General features: G+C 43.7%; 1 protein-coding gene across 5 annotated transcripts in view; it reads left to right on the top strand.

Moving 5' to 3' along the window:
• The window catches only part of runx1t1 (RUNX1 partner transcriptional co-repressor 1), a 59,058-nt gene extending 37,750 nt beyond the window's left edge, over window positions 1-21,308 (top strand). For 3 of the 5 annotated variants that reach the window (XM_035430765.1, XM_035430760.1, XM_035430764.1), the window contains 10 exons: window positions 3,304-3,441; window positions 4,395-4,636; window positions 6,310-6,399; window positions 9,962-10,143; window positions 12,471-12,721; window positions 13,662-13,756; window positions 15,164-15,362; window positions 15,714-15,782; window positions 17,587-17,777; window positions 20,501-21,308. In XM_035430765.1, the coding sequence (XP_035286656.1) occupies window positions 3,327-3,441; window positions 4,395-4,636; window positions 6,310-6,399; window positions 9,962-10,143; window positions 12,471-12,721; window positions 13,662-13,756; window positions 15,164-15,362; window positions 15,714-15,782; window positions 17,587-17,777; window positions 20,501-20,779 (1,713 nt within the window). In that variant the 5' untranslated portion in view covers window positions 3,304-3,326 and the 3' untranslated portion in view covers window positions 20,780-21,308. The remainder of the gene's footprint in view (window positions 1-3,303; window positions 3,442-4,394; window positions 4,637-6,309; window positions 6,400-9,961; window positions 10,144-12,470; window positions 12,722-13,661; window positions 13,757-15,163; window positions 15,363-15,713; window positions 15,783-17,586; window positions 17,778-20,500) is intronic. The other 2 variants (XM_035430762.1, XM_035430763.1) reach the window with 2 other exon arrangements.
• The last annotated feature ends 1,104 nt before the right edge of the window (window positions 21,309-22,412 follow it).

Here is a 22,412-nt window from a genome sequence, read left to right on the forward strand (position 1 = left end):
ATACTCTCTTGTAGGACTCCAGTGTGTGAGGTTGGTTAATTTAAGTCTTTAATCCTGCATAAATGTGTCATGTCTCACCTCTTATCTTGTCAGTTCTTTCCTGTTGTTGTTCAGATTAATTTACTTCTCATCGTCATCCAAGTCAATGTTTCACAACAGTTTCCTCAAATCTGTGAGACCCGTCAGGCTGTCAGAGACAACCACACAGAATCCCACTGAATGTATGATGCAGAAGAGGGAAAAAATAAAGCCATATCCTCAATGGATATTCCTTTCAATCTCCAGAAAGCTGGTTTTAAAGTTGCGCAAGACTTCCATGTGGCCTGACAGTTATTTTTGTAGCATTTGGAATTTTCTAGATTTTCTTCTGAGATATTTTGCAACCTTCAGAGAACTGAAAGCTGATCCATCGTTTAATTACGCCTGTTATTTCAGACCCGTTTTTTTTTTTTTTCGTTTTGACGCTTAAAGGAAATGATAACGTAAAGAAGCAATTTAGTAAAACTATATACTTCCGTAATTATCCCGTTACATCTTTACCTAATAAAATAAATATGCGGCTCAAGTATTTCCAGCGCTGGAACAAATAAACTATTTTAATGAAAACCTCATTTTTTAACCAAGGGTACAGAGTGTGATTTTTATTTTGTATTTTTTTTCGCTCTTGGCGACAAGGACTGTTATCTATGGAAGCGGGTTCAGGGAGAGAGCTGGAGGGGGCTCGCTGAGCACTGAGCAGATTATTATTGGAGAGTCAGTCAGTTTTCACAGATGTGGTTTGGACTCTGTTGCCTTCACTGCCTCCCTACCCTCATAGCTCATCACCAGTGCCCGGGAGGAAGGGTCAGATGGAGCCAAAAATTGTGGATCTTTATCACCCTGGCAGGACCTAGCCCTGGCATGAGAGGGGTTCTACTCCATTTAGGAGGGTTGCGACAGGCTACCCATGGAAAACCTCTGGCCTTTACTTGATTTGGCACAGGGCAGTCAGTGGACATGTCCGTCAATACACAGGTCAGTCAGAGCCAGGGGTGGGCAGTCCAAGTTCAGAAAGTAAATCTCCTCCCCAGTATCCCCTATCCACCTGGATTTGCTCATTAGTTAAATCACCTGGCTGAGTTCATGGGTGGAAAAAATACATGGCAGGATTTTTACTTTCCAACCTCTGGGCTTTCCATCTCTGGTCAATGCTCAGGACAGTCAGCACATAGGTCAGTGTTTTGCCCAAAGCAGTAATGTACAGTGTACAGATGCAGGTGCAGTTTCAAGGTGTTAATATTGCACTCAGTTCAGGATGAGGGGAACCTAAACTCACTGCACAGTTTATGACACCGTAAGGGCACTTCCAATGTAATTATAGCCTATGTAGCAATAAGAATGCTCCCGTCCTGGAAGTAAGCCTGTAATGCACGTGTTCTTATACAATTCAGTGCGGTGCACTTATACCTGCTTACATAGGAACGGGAGAGGGTAGGAGGGGCCAAGCGGTGAAGCCTAGGAAGTAAGGGGAAACAGCCTTTACTGCACATGCTTGAGGGCAAAAGCGCTTGCTGCCCATTGAATTCAGTGTAGAAATCCAAGGTGACTTTTTGTGATCATAAATTTCATTATGTGCAGCAATTTCTGAAATAATGTTTATTTTTGGTCCAGAAGTGTGTGTATGAGATATATCAGATGCTGGTGCGGTTTATTTTCTCTATAGCAATTGTTGTTGCACAGATGGACAGCATGCTTTGCCCAGAAATTTCTAAACTAAACAGAACATACAATGAATATATAAGCTCATCAAAGTGTCATCTATATATATATATATATATATATATATATATATATATTAAATAAGAAGAGTTGACAGTTAAACAGAATAACACTTCTGTACCTCATTACTAGGTGCTTTATGTGGCATGCAGCTGACTATCTGAGTTGTTTGCTCTAAAACAACTAGAAAGTGTGGTAGTTTACCGCCCCCTGTCACTAGCTATGAAGGGAGTGTGGGAGGGTTTAGCATCAGTCATTGGCTGAGAGGCAAGTGTGGACAATTGTGACCTCTGTCATTGGCTGAGAAGAGAGTGTGGACGATTATAGCCTCTGTCATTGGCTGAGAAGGGAGTAACGGAGGTGTCTCCTACCATCTCTTGCCTGTCCCATCATGCCTCAGTTCTGGGAACTGTCAGCGAGGCCTGTGTCTGGAATATGTCCATCTACCACCCTGATTATAGTGTGTCCTGTGAGTCCTCCACCACAGATAATGGCTGTTTCCATGGAAGGACCTCCCTTTCCTCCCTTCCTCCTTCCCTTAGACACAATTGTGTGCTCCTCTTTCCTTCTGTTTTCAAAATACGGCTGCCTGATAGCAGTTGTTGACTTTCGTGATACGATTGAGAGCTCAAGACACTTGTTAACACCTAGGTGGAAACAACTTTCTTTTTTTTGCCATTTTTACGCTTTTATCACCTGAGAGTCTTTCTATAGTTGCAGTTTCTGTGCCCTTACCATATTTCCGTACTTTGAATGAAATAGTTTTTGGGTAGATGAATGTATCACTCTGGCATAAGGATAGTTCACGATTGCCTAGCACGCAGAATAGCGCTAGTTTTTGCAGTAGTTACAGGTACTTAAAATAAGAGCATCGAACTGCCTGCAGAAAGCCTCTGCACTGACCCCACTGAAACAATGCCAGCCCCGGGTTTTGCACAGAACTCTGGGACTTGTTAGGGTCTCCCCCGCAACATCCGCGCGTGAGATACTTAGGCTTTCAAATCTGCCGCAGGGGTGGCTGGATGAAAGGTCTGTCATTAGCGGAGGAAACATCTGTCCGTTCCGCGGTACAGGTGCAGGGGCTCTGCAGCCGGAGGACTGAGGAGCTGCACATCTGAGCCCGTCGTCGGGGCCGGGCTGCATCAGGGGTGCTCTCTCCGGGCTCTGGGAGTTGTTAAGAGTCTGCTGCCCTGGTCAGGGCTCGGAGTCTGCCTGAGGAAGACTCCTATGGAGGCTGTTACCGCTGAATTGATGTGGAGGAAATGGAATCATAACTAGCATTGTACCCTTGACCGGGGCTGACTCGCTTGGCATCGCACGCGGAGCGCTCATCTGTAATTGGCCCAGATCCGTCACATGTGGGGAGAGCACAAAGTGCGTGGAGAGACCTCAGGGGCTGGGAGTTTTTTTCTAGGCCATAACATTGACTCTAATGGCTTTGCTTGAAGTCCAGCTCTGTTGCACACCTACAGTACATCACCATCGATGAAGGCGTCAGGTCAGCGAACAAACGAGAATAATCCCGCCCTCCTTTTATCTCCTCAGATCGTACTGAGAAGCTCTCCACCATGCCCGACTCACCTGCGGATGTGAAGACACAATCCAGGTTGACTCCGCCCACCATGCCGCCGCCTCCGACCACGCAGGGTGCCCCCAGGACCAGCTCGTTCACGCCCACCACACGTGAGCGCAGACCCTGAAGAACGCACACGCTCAGACACCTCACTGGGGCCTCACAGGCCAGGCAGGGCCAGCACAATCAATGTTCATTCTCAATGGATGGTTTCACTGATTAGGGCTGGCTCAGGCCAGATAAGTGATTTCATTATAGTTAGTCAAGAGACGCGCGCTAGTCAAGGTCACTCCAAATCGCTTGTTCATTTATTTTTAAAGCCATTTCACGGGGCATGCACAGCATTTAACATATGCCATGCCAACCATTCCCAACTAATGTCTTAATAGATCATGTCTTCATTTATATTCAAAATGATGCACATTAAAAACATTAAAAAGACTTTAAAGGCCTTTTTTACCGTCTTTTTTTAAGTCTTTGCTGTTGCTTGAAACATCACATCAGAGTAAATGAACAGCGATTGGCTGTCAGCAGCAGCTTTTGTTCATAGTGGATGATGCCAGATCCCTTAACCAGATCACTTGGACTCTGCAATTAGCACGCATATAGCTGGTTGTAGAGCAACGAGGAGCCCTTAATAACAAGCTGTAATTATAAATTCTGAAGGTTTAACAAAGTGAGCGCTTTGATTTTATGCAATTGTTACCAGATGTAGCTGGAGTATCTTGTTCCTTCATTCCTGTGGGGGGGGGGGGGGCACACAGCTTAATCCCATTAAGGGATTGAGTTTTGTGTTCTTGCTTTCACTTATGCCTGTAGAAAAAGGTTTTTACTATGTGGATTTGTTTTGGTTTCGCAATATATATATCGTACGTGTTAAGATTAAAATGTTGTCATTGGCATGCAAATCCTCAAATAACTATACATAAATAAATCAAATAGAATAAACATGGAATACATTGAAACTGTACAAAATTTTATATTATAAATTTATTATTATAAATATATTATACAATAGATAACCACGTTGCACATATTTTCCTTGCATTGTTCCTGTGCTCAGTAACCAATGGCACCAGCCACTCTCCTACGGCTTTGAACGGAGCTCCCTCACCGCCCAATGGCTTCAGCAACGGGCCCTCCTCATCCTCGTCCTCCTCGCTGGCCAATCAGCAGCTCCCGCCGGCCTGTGGCGCCCGGCAGCTCAGCAAGCTGAAGCGCTTCCTCACGACGCTGCAGCAGTTCGGGAATGACATCTCCCCGGAGATCGGCGAGAGAGTCCGCACGCTGGTGCTGGGCCTCGTGGTGAGTTTCAGCGCATATGGATGGACTAAGAGTGGTAGGCTCATGAAGAGCAATGGTTACACACATGTAAGAGCTGTGTGTGTGTGTGTGTGTGTGTGAGAGAGAGAGAGAGAGAGAGAGAGAGATTTTCAACTAAATACTCACAAAAAGGTACAATTGTATAAAAGAGGGAGTTAGTTCAGAATATTAATGGAAATACTTTTTTCCATTAATATTGTCAGCATATATGTATATATTCAGTATTTTATACAACAAAAAGCTACTGGGATTCTCGAGCAGGGAGTCACACAGTCACAGTACAGTTTAGGCCAAATAAGGTCAGGATTGAGCAATCTATGGTTATTGTGTTTCATTGACCGAACAGCTGGATGAATGTTCTGTGCAATGGGTTCAAGTCTTTGACCTTCCCGCTTTCCTCAAATTACAAAGCTTTTATGGGCACTGAATTTAACAGGTTCCACCCCGTACGGAAACACCAAATTGCTCCGGTTTCATGATTTTTGATTACCAAGTAGATATTCGTTTCATCTGGTCTGGATGACATCCAGCAAAGAAAGCCCATATGCATTCCAGCTGTGTTCAATGATGCACTGATTTCAGGAAAAGGAATAATTGCGCAATAATGTATTCCTGGAAAACATAGAATGCCTTTAATTACAGTTACAAATAAATACAATCATAAAAATAAGTGGAATTTGTACTTTGTTCTGTATCCTTTTGCCATTACGCTTTTCGCATCCTTTACGCACAAGGCTTCAGAGTCTCTTTGGCTTCCTTATTTTTCTTTAATTCTCTCCACGCTCCACTTTATTGAAAAGAGTGACACACTTAATTAGCACTCGCAATGCTAAAGGAAAGCTCTGGAGGATTTCTGGCTGTCAAAACAGAACTGTGCAATCTGGGGGAACAGATGTAGGACTAATGTAACAAAATTCAGGTCTGGGAAAATGAGGAAGAGGCTGTGGGTTTTATTTACTTATTTATTTATTTATTTATATCTTAAACTGGCATTTTTGAAATTGAAAATAGTGTCACTGTGCTGTCTGTCTGTTTAAATAAGATAAACTGGCAAGGGGGCAGATAAAAAAAGGAGTCTTTTTAAGAAACTAAATGATGTGAAAACCAATTCAGCCGCGAGCCGTCTGGGGGAGATGCACGCCAGCCCCACTGGGGTAGGCGCCTTGTTCGCTCGGTATCATTATTAAACGGATCAAACAGAATCGGCTCAAACCCCCCCCTCCCCCCCACACAGATTACCGTATCACACATACGTGCAAAAGTATTTAAACCGTCTTATATCTCCCAGAGAGAGAGAGAAAAAAACATGATTCCGTGGTTAAACATTTGCTCTGTTACTGTAACCTGCGCATGTATACAGCACCAGCAGCTCATTTCAATATTTCAGACCCTGTGCTGTGCATTCAGGGGGTCAGAGTCTGCACGTTTCTTAAGGAGCCTAAAGCTACCCTCCCTGCGCAGCTTGCTTTGCTCTAGTCCACCATGTGCTTCCTATTAGGGTTCTACATCCTAAAACCATTCCGTCTGTAGCGGGATATTTTTTTACCTCCAATAAGAATATTCTCACGTAACATGTTCCATATGTGATCTCTCTCTCTTCCTCTCTCTCTCTCTTTCTCTCTCTTGCTCTTTCTCTCTCTTTCTCTCTCTCACAGAACTCCACCCTGACCATAGAAGAATTTCATTCCAAACTTCAAGAAGCTACAAACTTCCCACTACGACCTTTTGTCATCCCATTTCTAAAGGTATTGCACAACCCACTGATCTGGAAACCATTTGAATGGTTCTGAAGCTGAATTGTGCATGTTTCTATTACCATTCCTTTTTTTAAAGTGAATGGAAGAAAGGAGAAAGGCATAAATTGACATGTTCCCTGTGAATGTGTCTGAAGGGATTTTTGTTGCATTTTCCTATAGTATTTTAGCTTGAAAGATATGAATGAAACTTATAGAAGCTATGCAAGAGGCGTACAGTTGATGTGTCTTTAGGATTAGATGGATTCCTACTTGGGTCTGCAGTTTGCATCCAGGTAATTGTTTGCACAATAGTAGCAATATAGCATCATTTTAAACTCTTAATATTTTAATATTGGAAGTCCGCAGTCCTGCTTAGCAAACAGCTTCGTCAGTATAGCCAAGTAGCAACAATAAGAAGCAACAGCGCACAAATAAAGACAATTATAATCGCAAATAGCTGGTAGTGTTACATCATTCCACTGCGCAATTAGTTAATTGCAGGCCATGCATTATGTAAAAATATGAAGTGTGGCAACTACACTCTGATGGTGTAAATGTGAGAAAATTATAGATATTGTGCATCTACATATACTGCAGAGCATGTATGGGTCAACTGGGCTTTTATCTAGCTGGTTATGAAACCCCTGATGTGGCCAGGAATCATGGCAGACTTAACACTGGTGGGATGAGGTCAGTTGTGTCCCATCTCTTGTGGTTTCATAGCTGGCTAATGACGTAGCATAGACTCAAACCATTCTAATGCATTTTGCCTTGAGTGTTACAAACTACATGGACGTACTGGAAAATCTCAGTATGGCGCGTACTGTGGACTGTGTCAGAATGTCCTCAACTGATCTAGGTAAAATTTGATGCTTGGTATATATACAGCCACATATTTCCTTTGATTTTTTTTCCTCTAACCTGAGGGAAATGTCAGCTTTTCTGCTGCAGCAGGTCCATGATTGATATTTTCTCTCTCTCTGCTCTGAAATATGAACTCTCTAAGTATGGATCATCCGTGTCCTGTTCATGTCCGGAAACATGATGAATTGATCCCAGAATGTCTCGCCCCTGTACATGCACTGAGTCATTCTCTTGCATTTCATCATCTCAGTAGAAACTCCAGGACGACTCCGTGCTGCAGAAATTTCTTCCATTAGGGGTTATGGCGGCTGACGGATCGAGAGAAGCATACAAGGACACTTCCAGAACTTTCTCACTACCGTCCTCCATATGGCTACTTTATCACTGAGTCAGAACGGTCGGAGTCAAAGATGCAACTTTTTTTTCCTTTTCTAATTTTAGTGCTTTTCCTCAAAGGAGCCCTTAATGACAAATACCATATGGCGGTGGGACTGTGGGTTTTTATAAGTGCATTCGAACGCAGCTGCAACAATGTGCATTAGAGTCTTAGTTTCATTAGGCTAATGTCACCTCCCGACCCTCTCTTCCATTTTGTGTTTATGGAGAAACATTTACTGGAAGGATATTACACACTCTTCTAATGATCTAATCTGGGACCAAAACAAGAGCCAGCAGGACAACTCCGGGTTGCCTTGCCTTTCAAGGGCCGGCTTTTATGGGGCCAGTAGCATAAACCACTTATCGAGCTTGTTATACTGAACGTGTATGGTTATGGAAATCTCAGTGCGATGACTCACTGAACAAAACAAGTGCATAAATGTGTGCCTGCAAGTGTTAAAGACAATCATATACGGCCATAAATGTATGCATTTGTCATTTTTAAATTCTCTTTAAAATGAACTGTAAGTAAATATACACTTATATTTCACCCCTCAGGAAAACAAACTCATAATACAGTCGATAGAAACACTCACACAATAGCAACACGATACTTATATATAAAAAGTTATTAATTGCGTGATTAACCCATGAGGCATACTAACGAATACTAAGCATGAGTACAGCTTTCTCATAAGAACGACACAATGTGGCTTTGAAATAAACCTCAGCGTACATTTTTGTGGTTGCTGTTTCTTTGTAATAAGAATAGTGACAATATTTCAATCAGTGATACGTCAAGCAACTGTTGCAAAATTAATGCTTAAGATAAAACCAATTAGACATTTTACAAAACATGCAGATGATGTCAGTGGAAGCCTACATTGAGCAGTAATAGAGTATGTAAAAATTATCTAGTGGGAATGTGAAGATACTGGAAGAGTTATAATGTAGTCATGCAATTTTAAAAAACTAAAATTACAATGAATACCAATGTCAACAGTCCATAATGTGATATTTTGTTCTAGCATAGTGAGCCCGTGAATGCTGGGAATCTCTACCTCCGCAGTAACAATAAATGTTGCTCAAAGCTAATGGTTGTTTATATGTGGGGGGAAGGGCTTGCTTGCTTTTGGACATTAGCTGTTTTCAGTGTTGTGTTGATATTGAGCATTTTCTTGCTTTGTTTTTTTTTTTGTGTTTTTTTGCTCTGTATATTCTAGGCCAGTCTGACAGTATGAAGTGCGAGCAATTAAAATGACCTTCGGTAAATTAAAGCTTGGGGGTCAGTGGGGTTAAAGCAATCCAGGTTTGCTGTAATTGGCATCATAAACTATTAACGGATCATTAACTTAAACAGCTATCGGCACAGTCAGTGATTGGCGCCTGTTATTTCTCATAAACCTTTTTTTTACTCAATTTTCAAGCAGGGGCTATGCAAAGTGGAAAATTCTCCCATTAGAGCCTTTTGTTCAAACAAAATTGAGGAAAGTATTTATCTGTATACTAGTTCATGGAATTATTACGCTCAAGTGTTTTCTTTTTCTAAATAAGAAACATTGACTTACAGCAACCATTCATTTTCACAAGAAGTCAGAAACACAAATAACAGTGTCTGTAATACTTGTCTGGTTATTTCTGTCAGGTTCTTGAATTGCTCTAGCTAATGAATTGATGAGAGTGCTTTTGGTTTGTTTTTGTCGATCGAAGTTGCCTGAATGTTTATTGAAAAGTCCTTCAGAGCACTACTTGGCATTCAAAGTACAATACGAGTTTGATTGCTTGTATTCTTGAAGATGTACACAGCAGTGAAGCAACAAAGGTAGAGAGCTTTGTCTGAGAATAATGAAAGTAATGAAAGGGCCTTGAGAGAAAGGTCTTATTGAAGTTTCTCTGAATTTGGCCAGCTACAGTGGCCCCTAATTTCATTAAAATTCAGTAATGGCCTCTACATCTCAGGATGAAAAAATGAAAACCTTTCACCTGTTGTAAAATGTTCCTAAGAATGGCTTTGAAGTTGTGCACTTCTGGGTCTTCTTTCTGATCGTGTTTACTAACAGTTACCTCCTTGCTGTCAGGTACAAAGCAAAATGCCATCCACTTCTAAACCGCCTACTTTGATGTTGCTTCCTGCAGTTAGGGTGGTTTACATGCACTTTCCAGTGACAAGGAAGCCCAAGAGTGCTTTAGCACTCAATGGGTCAGAGGATACTCAGAGAAAACAGCAGATTCAAGGAGCTATACCAGAACTCTAAAGATGAGAAGAGAACGTTGCTTCAAATGTGCTTCGAATTAGAGATTGAGGACAAAACTGTGTCTCCCCCTACAGGCCAACCTACCGTTACTGCAGCGCGAGCTCCTGCACTGTGCGCGGCTGGCCAAGCAGAACCCAGCTCAGTACCTGGCCCAGCACGAGCAGCTGCTCCTCGACACCAGTACCACCTCTCCCGTGGACTCTTCCGAACTGCTGCTGGACGTCAACGAAAACGGCAAGAGGAGGACCCCTGACAGGTGAGGCACAGGCCCTCCCCACCTCGAACTGTCAGAAGCCTCTGCTGTTGTCAGCTAGACTGTGACAGCGACCACAGGCATTGGCCATGTAGTTTTATTGTACTGAGCCTTGATGTCACAAGTGTAGCGTTCAACACATCGTGCCATTCTCCATTGAAGAATCTACCAATTTCCATTGAATGTATGCGTGAATCTGCCATTTTCTCTGGTACGACATTGGGAACCAAGAAAGAGACACTGATTTACTAATGGTGGACCCATTCATTTATGAGATACTTTCATTTGATTTCTATGTCACTCCGCTGCCGAAAACCCTGTTTTGTAGTTTCAGGCTACAGGGGCATATGTGCCATAGCGTTACTGGTCTTTATTATTCCTGGCCATGGTGGCAGGGGAGAGCCATTTTCTCTCTGTCAGCGAGCTTCTCTCCGATGCAAGCCTGGGGACGGGGCTCTTGCAGGTCTTGCGAGTGCACTCATCCCCTTTAGGCGTATGCCTGGTTTTGTTCTAAATTGCTTTTTTTTTTTCGTGAACAGTTGGGTCTTTGTGTTCCAGCATGAAATTGCGCGGGTTCCCCAGCGGCGGCTGCCGTATGAACTGTGGACGGCCGCTCCCTCGGTGGACGGGCCCGGTTCGGTGCAGAGACGGGGAACCTGCGAGGCGCTCATCGTCGCCCGTCGCGCGCCTCGCGTCGCGGTCCGCTGGATTTTCGGAGGACACTCCTTAATGGAGCGGAACCGAGCGTTCGCGGCGGTTTTTGCGGGACACATCTGGAGAAGGCGGGCGCGGTCCCCAGCCAGCGTGGCGGCGCGGCTGGCTTTCTGATTCGGTCCCGTAATGACCTGCTGTTACTCAGTCTACTGGAATCGCAGTGAAACGTGCAGGCCAGCGGTGATGATCGTAAAACTGAAGCGAACTTCTTTCTTTTTTTTTTTTTTTTTTTTGCAAAAATGAACAGGTCTGCCGTGAATGTGCAGAAAACGAGAGTGAGTTATTGGTTCCGCCGTTTCCTAAACTCTTAATCCAGAGCATGTCGTACTTTTTCATTTGTCTGTTTCTGCAGAAAAGAAAATGTACTCGAAAAAATAAAAAAAGACACACGAACAATCGTCACCTTCGGCCTCCGTTGCCGTAAGAACTTTGCATGTGACGCCTTTTTGTAATTCCTGCATATTTCTGAGATCTGAGAGGTGTGGAGAGTGAGCCTAGGGAAATCGGCAGCAACGTATACAGATGAGTCCCTTCTCCAATCCGGCTTGCTAAGCTGGATTTTTCTGCTTAGTTTGGCTTTGCTTTGTTGTAGGAAAAAATTGGAATGCTGGAATTTGAATTGGAAACACTACTCTTGATCATTAGAATACAATGCGAGAGCATTCCAGCCTTTTATTATCAAAGGCAGCGGTATGAATATGCGGGAAGTGCTGCGTGCTGCGTATTGCACGCCATGAATGGCATTTACCCGACAAGAGGGAAAAGGTTTTTTTTTTTTCTTTTACAAAAAATTTTAATCGTGCTGTATTTTTGCCACTGTGGTTCGGTAAATATTTGGTAAAAGTGCTGTATCTTCATTAAATAACTGACCAGTGTTGCATGGAAAAAAAATGTATCTTCTTGGAGGACAGAAATGCTCGCGTTGGGGGAAGGGAGTTGAGGGTGCATATGGTCTGCTGTGAATGAGGATTCTGAGTCCATAAAACAGCTCGTTAAGATGCTCAATCTGTTTCTGCCGTGATGTGGGGAGCCATACGTCAGGGAAGCGGGGGCGGGGGTGACATCGGGGGGGGACGGGGTCGTGGGATCTGCAGATGCCCCAGTGAGTGGCAAGGGCATGGGGAGGCGCTCGCTCAGCGCGGAGGCTCCCCCTTCCTCCTCCGCGGACACTTCGGATGACTGATCCGTCATTTCGTCCCCCTTCCGGAAGACCCCACGGCTGACTTTTAAATGTGACAGGAGGAAAGTGAATTTCAATGAAAAATGTGGCTCTCGCTTTGCTGAGCACTACAGTGTGCTGTTCTCAGGAGTCTTCCTTCCATATTTGGTCATGACTGTTCCCTGTTTCTTTGTTTGTTGCGTTCAAAAACTGGAGAGAATGTTTGTGCTAGTTTGAGCACCCAAATAGTGCTCATCATGATCTCCTATAAAGCATTATGTTGCTAGTTAGCTGATATCAAGTTCAGCCGATATCAACACAGGTGTATAGCTGTGCATGTAGTTTGCTACTGAGTTCATTAAACAGATTTGAGGGATAATTAAAGACAAATTAAAGTGCAAATGATGGGTGTCTGGCCGTGTCCATTAATGTGTCCTTCTCTCTCTCTTCTGGACAGAACCAAAGAGAACGGCTTTGACCGGGAGCCTTTGCACCCAGATCACCCCAGCAAGAGGCCCTGCACGATCAGCCCTGGCCAGCGCTACAGCCCCAGCAACGGGCTCTCCTACCAGCCCAACGGCCTGCCTCACCCCACGCCGCCCCCACCTCAGCACTACCGCCTGGACGACATGGCCATCGCACACCACTACAGGGACACCTACAGGCACCCCAACCCCCGTGACCTCAGGGATCGCGCCCGGCCTCTGGGTAAGGACCTCAGGACCCTGGTAAACCGGGAAGCCCGTCTACATGCAGGGCTAGCGAGACAGAATTGGATGGCCTCCCTGATCTGCTTTGGTTAGATTAGCTGAGAGTGCATAGCACCACCTCGCAATTTCGTTGCCTTCATTTTTGTTCCCTCCAACTTGTGCGGGTTAATGCGATGAAAAAAGAACCCATTTTTTTTTACATGAGAACATGCATTTCTCTGCCCCATGAGTGAATCCAAAGTGTGAAGTGTTCGTACTGACAGCAAAGCATCGATACAGTTATGTTCAGAGTGCACAGAACTCTGCAGAGTGGTGTGGAGTGCTGGAGCCCTGCTCCTTGTGTCTGATAGCAGTCCCTCAAACGAGGCAGCGGTGCCTGAGGAAATAAAGGCCCTAATGAAGTGAGAAAGGTGCCGAAGTAGATCTCCCCTCCCGCAGGACGGGAGCTGACCCATGAAGTGTCCCCTCAGGAAGCTCATAACGCCACACCGCCCGTTCCAAAAATACAAAAAGGCCAAAGATGAATTTGCTCCATGATCTATGTTTATAGGGGGGCCTGTCGTTCCCCCCCCCCTTTCGACCCTTCCCCATAAGTGACTGGCCCGCAGGCATGCTGGGAAAAATGGAGAGCGCGCGGGTGAGGGATGGAAGGTGTCGGCGAGGGTGAAAGATGAGGGCGGTGCAAGGCGCCGGTGACTCACCGCGAATGTAATGAGCGGGATGAATGAAGGCGAGGTCCCACCCCCAACCCCAGCCCCCCCACCCAGCCCACACCTCTCCACCCCCCCCCCACCCCCAACGCCAGCCCCCCCACCCAGCCCGCACCTCTCCACCCCCAACCCCAGCCCACACCTCTCCTCCCCGCCCCCCCCCCCTTATTTCTCCTCCACCTCCCAGAGCAGCCTCAGTTCTAATTCCTCCTCACTTCCTCCTGGCAGGGATGCACGGCACACGGCAGGAGGAAGTCATCGATCACAGGCTCACTGACAGGGAATGGGCGGAGGAGTGGAAGCACCTTGACCATGTAAGAAAAGTAATAACATTTTTTATTACTAAGACTGTTCGAGTGTGTGTCTCTGTACTGTGCGTGTGTCAGAAAAACAAAAGTGCCCCCATGCATTAGTGCACACTGGGTGAGGACGACCAGGGACGTTATTGCAAATGGTTAGTGATATATATTGATAGGGATCTACAGCGAGCAAAGCGTTAAAATGTGAAGGTTTTTATGAACTGTAACTCATTTACAGGTAAGACTAGTATTGCACACATACGCACACACACACACACACACACATAGGCACACGCACACACACAAAAGTATATATATTCATTTTAGAATACACACGTAGAATTTTGATGTGTGTATTTCAGAACTTGGCTTTTGAAATTTATATCTTATCAAGTTTTCTGTTTTTTTCAAATCAGTGTTGAAAAATAAGCTTACTCTTCATTGTCTATGCCGCATACAGAATAGCAGATTTACAGTATGGTTTTAACACAAAGAAATTGCTTATGCATGGAAATCTCTGGAAACAGATTTTTATCTTCTACGTAAACATACCCGGGAAAAAAAAGTATTAGAGATGTATTAGAGATGTACCCAGCATGCAAAATATTAGGAGATGCTGTGTAAGCTTGGAAGGATTGGATTTAAATGGGAAAACAATGTTAAAATTTACAAATCAAACAAATTTGCATCAAAACCGTCCCTCAATTGAAAAAGCTATGCATTTTCAGCTAAGATTATGTTTAAGATTCATTTAGAAACATTGGTAAAATAATTTATTTTTCCATCAACATGTCAAAAAGACATATGCACATCATGAGTGCACCCACACAAACACACATATATACTAAATAGATGCATAGTTTACACTGTGCTGTATTGAAGAGCAAGATGCTTCAGACAACTGCAGTGTATTTAATTCTATTTCCATATAGAACCAAAAATTTTGAATGACTATCAGCAAAACAGCACTCTACCAGTATTGCTGTGGCATGCAATACAGTATGCTAATGTGTTTAAGGTATGTGTGTATATATAGAAGCCAGACAAGCCCCATCATTTACTACAATTGGAATTACAATTAAAATAGCTAAGGGTTTTTAATAAAGGTGATTCAAACACTTAAAATTGTATAATCTTATCCTGCCAAGTTGAGTCGAGTCTAAGAGTCTGTGTTTGTTTGTGTCCCAGTTTGTCTGTATCTATTAAACATTGTTAAATCTATGTTCAGTGACTGGTTGTGTCTTTTAGATTTAAAAAAAAATGTTATAATCAGATCCACAGTTTTTACCATTGGTGCATTCCAGGTCAACTCTGTGTATGTGATTTTCATTCACTCCTGATCTGCCTTCAGCCCAAAGCCCTCAGGCCAGCCAGCCGAGCGTTAGCCCGTTAGCCCGTTAGCCTGCGTACTCAGCCTGTTTCCGCCCGCAGCTGCTGAACTGCATCATGGACATGGTGGAGAAGACCCGGCGCTCCCTCACCGTGCTCCGCCGCTGCCAGGAGGCCGACCGGGAGGAGCTCAACTACTGGATCCGCCGGTACAGCGACGCCGAGGACCTGAAGAAGGGCGGCAGCAGCAGCAGCCAGTCCAGACAGCAGAGTCCGGCCAGCCAGGAGGCCTCCACGCCAGGTACAGATCCGGGCCTGTTTCTTTAATATCAGCGCTCTGGTTTTTGCAGCACCACAAATACCAAATCGCATCACACTCAGTCGAAACAGACCTCGCGTAATTCACATGCCGCGAATTACTGGAGCCTTATCACCGATTTTAAGATGTTATGGGTAATATGTTGAGAGCATGGATAAGGCTAACATTTATCTTACTCCACTCTACAAAAATGTGCACCTAAATAAATGAATGCGCGTCAGTATGTCAGATCTGCATTCAAATAATTTCCTGATGTTCGTAAGGATGTATATTACTTGTGAGCTGTAGTATAAACAATGGGATTGTTAAAAAAAATGTTCTTACTTCTTTTAGAAATACACAGGGAGCTGCTCCACAGACCGGTGTCAGGATACGTGCCTGAGGAGATCTGGAAAAAAGCTGGTGAGGACAGCAAGCATGCATGCACCTCAGTGCAACACGGGTGTATGTCAAACGGAATCAACACCGTCATTCTGTCTCAGACGTCTTGCAGCAAGTTTTATCCAGAGTGGCCTTTGGAAGCGGGGAAAATCGAAGAGAAATTATTCAGACAGAGCTTTCTGGCTTTGAATGAGAAAGCCTTCTGTCAGTCACCTCTGCTTCTGCGTTTCTGCAGAGGGAGGGAAGGAAATTTGGACAGCCATGCACAGTTGTACAGTACAGTAGCCAACCAATGAAATTTCACCGCACGCTGTGCTCTGCATCCAAATATGATGTCAGATCGTAAAGTTACTTCATGATTTTTATTGTGATGAAGTAGCCTGTGTGCGTATTCTCTTGAAATGTCAATGGTTAAGCTATCACTGCAAGTATTGCTCTAGGAACACTGCTGTTTTTCAGATATAGTGACATACCCTTAAATGTAATCATGTTTCTCACAACCAATTTCCTTCTGCTATGAATTGTATTTTTCCCTTCGCCAACAAATATGTCTTCAGGAACAATTTCAGTGAGCTTAATGCATCAGGCTGTATGTGAACAGTGCCTCAGTGGTTTAAAACATCTCGAGCAAAAATATGTTCTTAAGTGTAGAATATCACACATTACATGCATTGGTGGAGTACTTACTGCACTGTACATTTGTGCTTGGGGTTTCGCTGCTGTAATAGGCCCCAGTCTTTGTTTTAATAAATTATACTTAAAGCATCTGAAAAACAATGAATTATATTGACACCTTGTCCGCAGACTGCTTTGCCCGTCTCCTCTGTATTCCATTACATTGGGGACTCAACTTATGAGCTCGGTGCCAGGCGAGATAGAGCATTGTTCAATGTAAATTTAAGAAATGCTTCAAATAGGCTTTTTTTTTCTTTTTTATGTCTCCCTGAGAGGGTTGCAGAAAATTCAGGAGCTGTGCCTTTTTTGCATTGTTTTTTTTCCCTGCAAAGGCAAAATGTTTACAGTTGGTAATAAATATTCAGGCGCCTTGCACAATGTCCTACCAGCTCTCATTTACTGATCTGCATGAGCCTTTGGGACCACAATAGAAATGCATAATTTAAATATAAATTGCCTGATTTACATATACAATTAGTCAAGCTGCAGCCTTGATCGGAGTGCAGAAATATTGTCCTGTTGCCATTTTGATGGAATTTTAATTGACCTTGAATATTCAGTGTAACATCCATTCAAAATATATGTGGCGTTCCCCGAAATCCATTGATTGTACAAAAATTATACATTTCTTTAAAAAAACCAAACCAGAAAAAACAACTAAACATGTTATTATGCTACAATTACTAAATGAAGGTAAAACGTTAAATAGAAACAAAAAGATTTTTTTTTTTGATTTGTTAACAGCGGGCCCAATTTATCTTATAATTAGAAATGTTTGTAATTAAAATGAAAATGTACAGAGGCCGCTTATTTTCCCAGTTCAGTGAAATAGGCTGGAATTAGTGGTGCATTTATTAGCCAGTTTAAGTCTTGATTTTGGTCTTTGATTTAGTCCTGACATTGAAGTGTCCTTTCTTTCTGAATGAAGTAAGATGGGATTATGGCTGAACAGATACTCATTGGTAAAGAAGTGCCTTTTTTTAAGTAAGAGCTGTTCATAATGTGTAAGTTATCAGCTCGATGTTGCGTACAGTATATTGTACATTTGGAAGTTGCAGAGCTTCGCGGCGTCACGTAGCGCGGTGATGGCGGGAGTGTTTGGGGACAGCTTGTACGAGCCGGTCCTTGAGTGCGGTGTCGTCTCTTCCAGAAGAGGCTGTGAACGAGGTGAAGAGGCAGGCCATGTCGGAGCTGCAGAAGGCCGTGTCGGAGGCGGAGCGCAAGGCCCACGAGATGATCAGCACGGAGCGGGCCAAGATGGAGCGCACGGTGGCCGAGGCCAAGCGGCAAGCGGCGGAGGACGCGCTGTCTGTCATTAATCAGCAGGAGGACTCCAGCGAGGTGAGACGCCAATCCCACAATCCCAGGGGCCGGCCACCCTTCGCAGGGCAACCATAGAGCAAGTCAACAGGGTAGGACAGTGGCAGCAACAGTGGAGGAGCTCAAACATTTTTAATAGTCCTTTAAATCTATTTGATCTTTTTGTTTGTTTGTTTGTTTTTGATTAGATCACAGTTGGAATATCTGTGAACTTGGTTGTTGAAATCTATCTATCTAGCCAAACTTCTTCAATAGCTTATTTATTAAAGATCATAATAAAGTATTCACGTTATTGTCAAAAAATAAGTATGTAGGAATGCCCTTTTCACACCGTAAGGTATTTTATACCCTCATGAGTGTAACTTACACAACAGTGGGGATAAGCTGGAAATCTGGTTCTTGTCTCTGTGTTTCTGGTTGTATATCAAATTACAATAATCTTACTTTTCAAATGGATGGCATACAATACTGGACCTCCTTTAATAAAAGCAAAATGAGCCAAAACACGTTTTCAAGACGCGTTTCACGAAAACGCATCACTCGTGAATCGCAAATAGAACTGCGGCGACTACAGGCTTCTCGCACAGCCCATTTCTTCCTGGCAAGTACGGCATTTCCTCTGATAGAGTGGAGCCAGAGGCCAGGCTCCAGGAAGAATGTTCTGTGATCACGCTCACCCTTTAGATAACTACGGAGATAATGAGTCGATCAAACAAATAATATGTTTATGCAGCCTTCTTGATACAGGTCTTAGGTCAATTACAAACGGGAGTCCTACCAGTCTTGCTTCAAGTGTTCCCTTACAAAGAAATAGTACATACAGCATTATGTTTAAGTATAGGCTACCTAAGTACATGAAGTTTATATTTAAAAGTAAGTACTCTATTAAACTGAATTGGCCTGTTTTAAGTATACCTTAAGTATTTCCCGGAATACATACAGTACACCATTTATTCTCAACTTAAGTTAAGTATTTTATATTTTAAACCATGTAAGTTTAATTCTGGAAAGTAAAGTGAAAGTGCATTCTGAGTACACTACCTTGGATTTAGTTAAGAAAACACAGAATAAGCAAAGCCTCTGCATCCAGATGCATCCGTAAAGTTACAACAGCTCTACCCGTCGTGATTTCATTCGGCTTCCCGAGCCCCCAACACAGGCGTCGAGTGAAACCTTTACACATTGTGTGGTCTCCCAGAAATCCTTGGTGCACTTTTATAGTTTGATAATTCCCTTCAGGGCACCAACTGAGAACAAACACACTCTTGTATGTAGAAAAGGGTACCAATCAATTAGCGCACAAGTCATATGTGAAGCCAAACGTAGAACATCAGACGCTGTGGAAGCGCACTCGAGTTACATTTGGAGCAACTGTGAATTGTGCCACCGCCTTATCAGAGGAGATATTACTGATGAATGGCTTCTTGGTGGCAGTGCGTAGGTTTAATTTGAACACTACAAATAGTACAAATTTAAAGTGTGGGCTATATTAGGTCTACTGGGAAGACCTAATAGTTCAAATAAAATAAATAATTAAAATTAGATTTTTATATTAGGCCTACTATTTATAATTACAATTTAATGTGACTGCTAGCCAAGTTTTTCCACCTCTCAGACTCCCCTTGAAACCTTGGCTGCTTACACCCATATGCCCCAGCAGAGGAGCACTGTAATTTTGTGTGAACAAGTTTAATACAGAACCAGCACGAGGCAGGGATAAGAGAACGATATAGCCAGTTTACTATAGTTGATTGCCGACATTAAATCGCTCTGTGACATGCGTTTGTGGCTTGAAATTGCGATTTCTGTGTGAAGCGCTCAACAAAGATCAGGAGAAACCATATCTCACTGATCTCAGCTGGCGTGCCGCAACATCCATAAAGAGCCCCTGATTCTCAGAAGTACAAAGAATCTGTCTTTGACAGCTCATCTCTGTATTTTAATGTAAAATTTGTTCCTTGCATTAGAGCTAATTAATGCGGGTTTTGTGTAGTCACGCAACGAGGGATCAGCGTCAACACTTCAAGCGTCCCTACCCAACTGCAATTTAGTTTTTTTCTCTTTTTTTCCTTCTTAGACTGGATCTTAGTAAAGGTGGTAACAATTTGGAAATGGGGAAGTGGGAAGAGGGAGTGGAGCACCGAAATTAAATCTCAGCGGGGAACTTGAGAAATTAGAATTATTCTCACAGCTGAGTTTAATTGAACGGGCCATGTTTATTTGACTCTCTCCCTGGAGTATAGCTTCAGTAGCTGTTTATAAATGCTGCTTCCTGTTCTGCTAAACATTCAAGGGTCTTTCATCTTTGATGCGCTTCTGCTTGTAAGGCGCATATTCAAAGGGAAGTCATGTACAGCCTGGGCAATGCATTATATTCATTCGTTTTATGTCTCTTGACTGCATGTTCCGTTCAGGGTATTACACTTAACCAGTAAAATCCAGTGAAACAGTTAAACTGGTAGCATTTAGAACAACCACATTTTCCTGTGCCAAAATGGTGGTTGTTTGAAAAACTTAATGGAACCCTTCGTCAGGCAAGCACGAGTCAAAGGAGTAACATTTGACGTTCCGGCTCCTTCAGAATGAACTCCAAGTGATTCATTCATTTTTGGTGTAAGAAGTTCCCATTTGTCTTTGTGTCATATAAAAAAAAAGTAGTTTAAGCAGTTGTCAATTTGAGGTAGTGTCCTTTCCATTTGAAGTCCGGGCCTCTTAATTCCGTCTCTCTGCTGCCCCCTCCACAGAGCTGCTGGAACTGCGGCCGCAAGGCGAGCGAGACGTGCAGCGGCTGCAACACCGCGCGGTACTGCGGCTCTTTCTGCCAACACAAGGACTGGGAGAAGCACCACCACGTGTGCGGACAGACTCTGCAGGCGCAGCAGCAGGGCGAGACGCCCGCCGCCGTCGGCTCCTCCGCCACGCCCAGCAGCGGCGCGGGCAGCCCCGCGGACACCCCGCCCGCCGCCACGCCGCGCTCCACCACCCCGGGCACTCCCTCCGCCATGGAAGCCGCGCCGCGCTAGAGCGGCTCCAGCTCGTCCCCGTCAAACTCTTTTGCTTCCCTCACCCGCTCATAGATTTTAAAAAATGTAAGATGCTACAAAGAGAGAGGACTGGTCTCGGAGTAACGATTATACACAGAAGGCCAATAACGGGTCATATTGACTTGCCATGATTAAGAACACAAAGATATTCTTTGTTTTTATTATCAATGTCATTGTTGTCGCTATTAATATTATTATCATCGTCGTCGCTATTTTACCTTCCTGTAAATACGAAGCGGAAGCTGAAGAGACAGCAGAGAATTGCAGATGAGTACATTTGACCTCCCCTCTGTTCTTTTTCCAGTAGCTGGGATCTGAAACTAGTTGACCTCATTAAAAGATGCTTTACCAAACAGCAAACCAAGGGATTACTAATTGCTGTTGAAAGCAAAAAACAGATAATGTTCCGTGTGCTAAAGAGACACGTTTGTTTTGAACAATATGTGGGGGTTGGAAGGAAGGGGGCAGAAAAAAACACCAACCCCACCCCCCCCCCCACCCCCCACCCCCCACCCCCCTCAAGGGCTCAAGTGCTGGATGGAGGACTGCAGATATTTTTCTGGGAAGATGAATGCCATACTTGGCTCGCTGACTGAACTCCGAAGACCTCTCACAGAAACCTGCAGATGTGCACCAGATTGCGATGAAACCCAGATGTTCATCCATCCCCCACAACTTCTGAAAGAAGCGTAATAATATCCAGGTCAGTGGACTGAGGGAGAAGTGAGCCTTCACGGCAAAGGGATGAGAGTTTGGAGGAATACAGCACTGGATTGGGGGATTAAAAAAATAGAATATACTTATTTATGTTTAAATATCATCCCTTTCGGTTCAAGAACAGGATGTGATGTCATCCAGCCTCAGCAAGGTGAGAGACAAAGCCGCACTTTGCGAGCAGAAGGCTGGGACGAATAAGGTGAAGGCCCGCCTCCTGGATGCCGTTCAGCCCTTTGATGTCCAGTGTGCCCTCAGCCCCAGGTTTTCTCTCTCTCTCTCTCTCTCTCTCCTTTTTTTGTTTTCTAAATATTTCTCATGGTGTAAAAAAAAAAACACTTGTCCTGTGCAGTTCCCAATGGTGATTTAATGTATATGTGTTGGACAATTGTGAAGATGCATAGTAGTTTAACCATGCCCACAACTTTAGTCTCTTTGTTCCTTGTTGGTGCAAAAAGAAAATTTAACCTTTCTGAGCTGCTTTTATATTTGTATGTATTAGTGATAGTTCTCTAGTAGTTCTATAAGAAGGATTTTTGTTGTCCTCAAGAAAACTCTCAGAGCTGCTATTTCAGTCTATTCAGATCTTTTCTGAGAACTAGCATGCTTCATGGAATGCTAACATAAATGTTTTGTACAGGGGATGTACACAAATGTATTTGCACTGTCACAAAGACTCTAGGCATGCATCTTTTGGCAAGCTCTTTCGGTATAGGTCCATTCCACACTGATTTATCCTGTAGTTGTAGTGTGATTTTCTTTCTGTTATATGGAAATATTGTAACAAAACCCACAATTGTTGGTGATGTTTTGAGCAAAAGAAGATATCATAACTTTTTTTAAAGGGCCGTGCATGCACATCACTGATCGTTTGTTAAGTATTGTTGTTTTTCCAAAA

The sequence above is a fragment of the Anguilla anguilla genome, chromosome 8, assembly GCF_013347855.1.
Source record: "Anguilla anguilla isolate fAngAng1 chromosome 8, fAngAng1.pri, whole genome shotgun sequence".
NCBI lineage: Eukaryota > Metazoa > Chordata > Actinopteri > Anguilliformes > Anguillidae > Anguilla > Anguilla anguilla.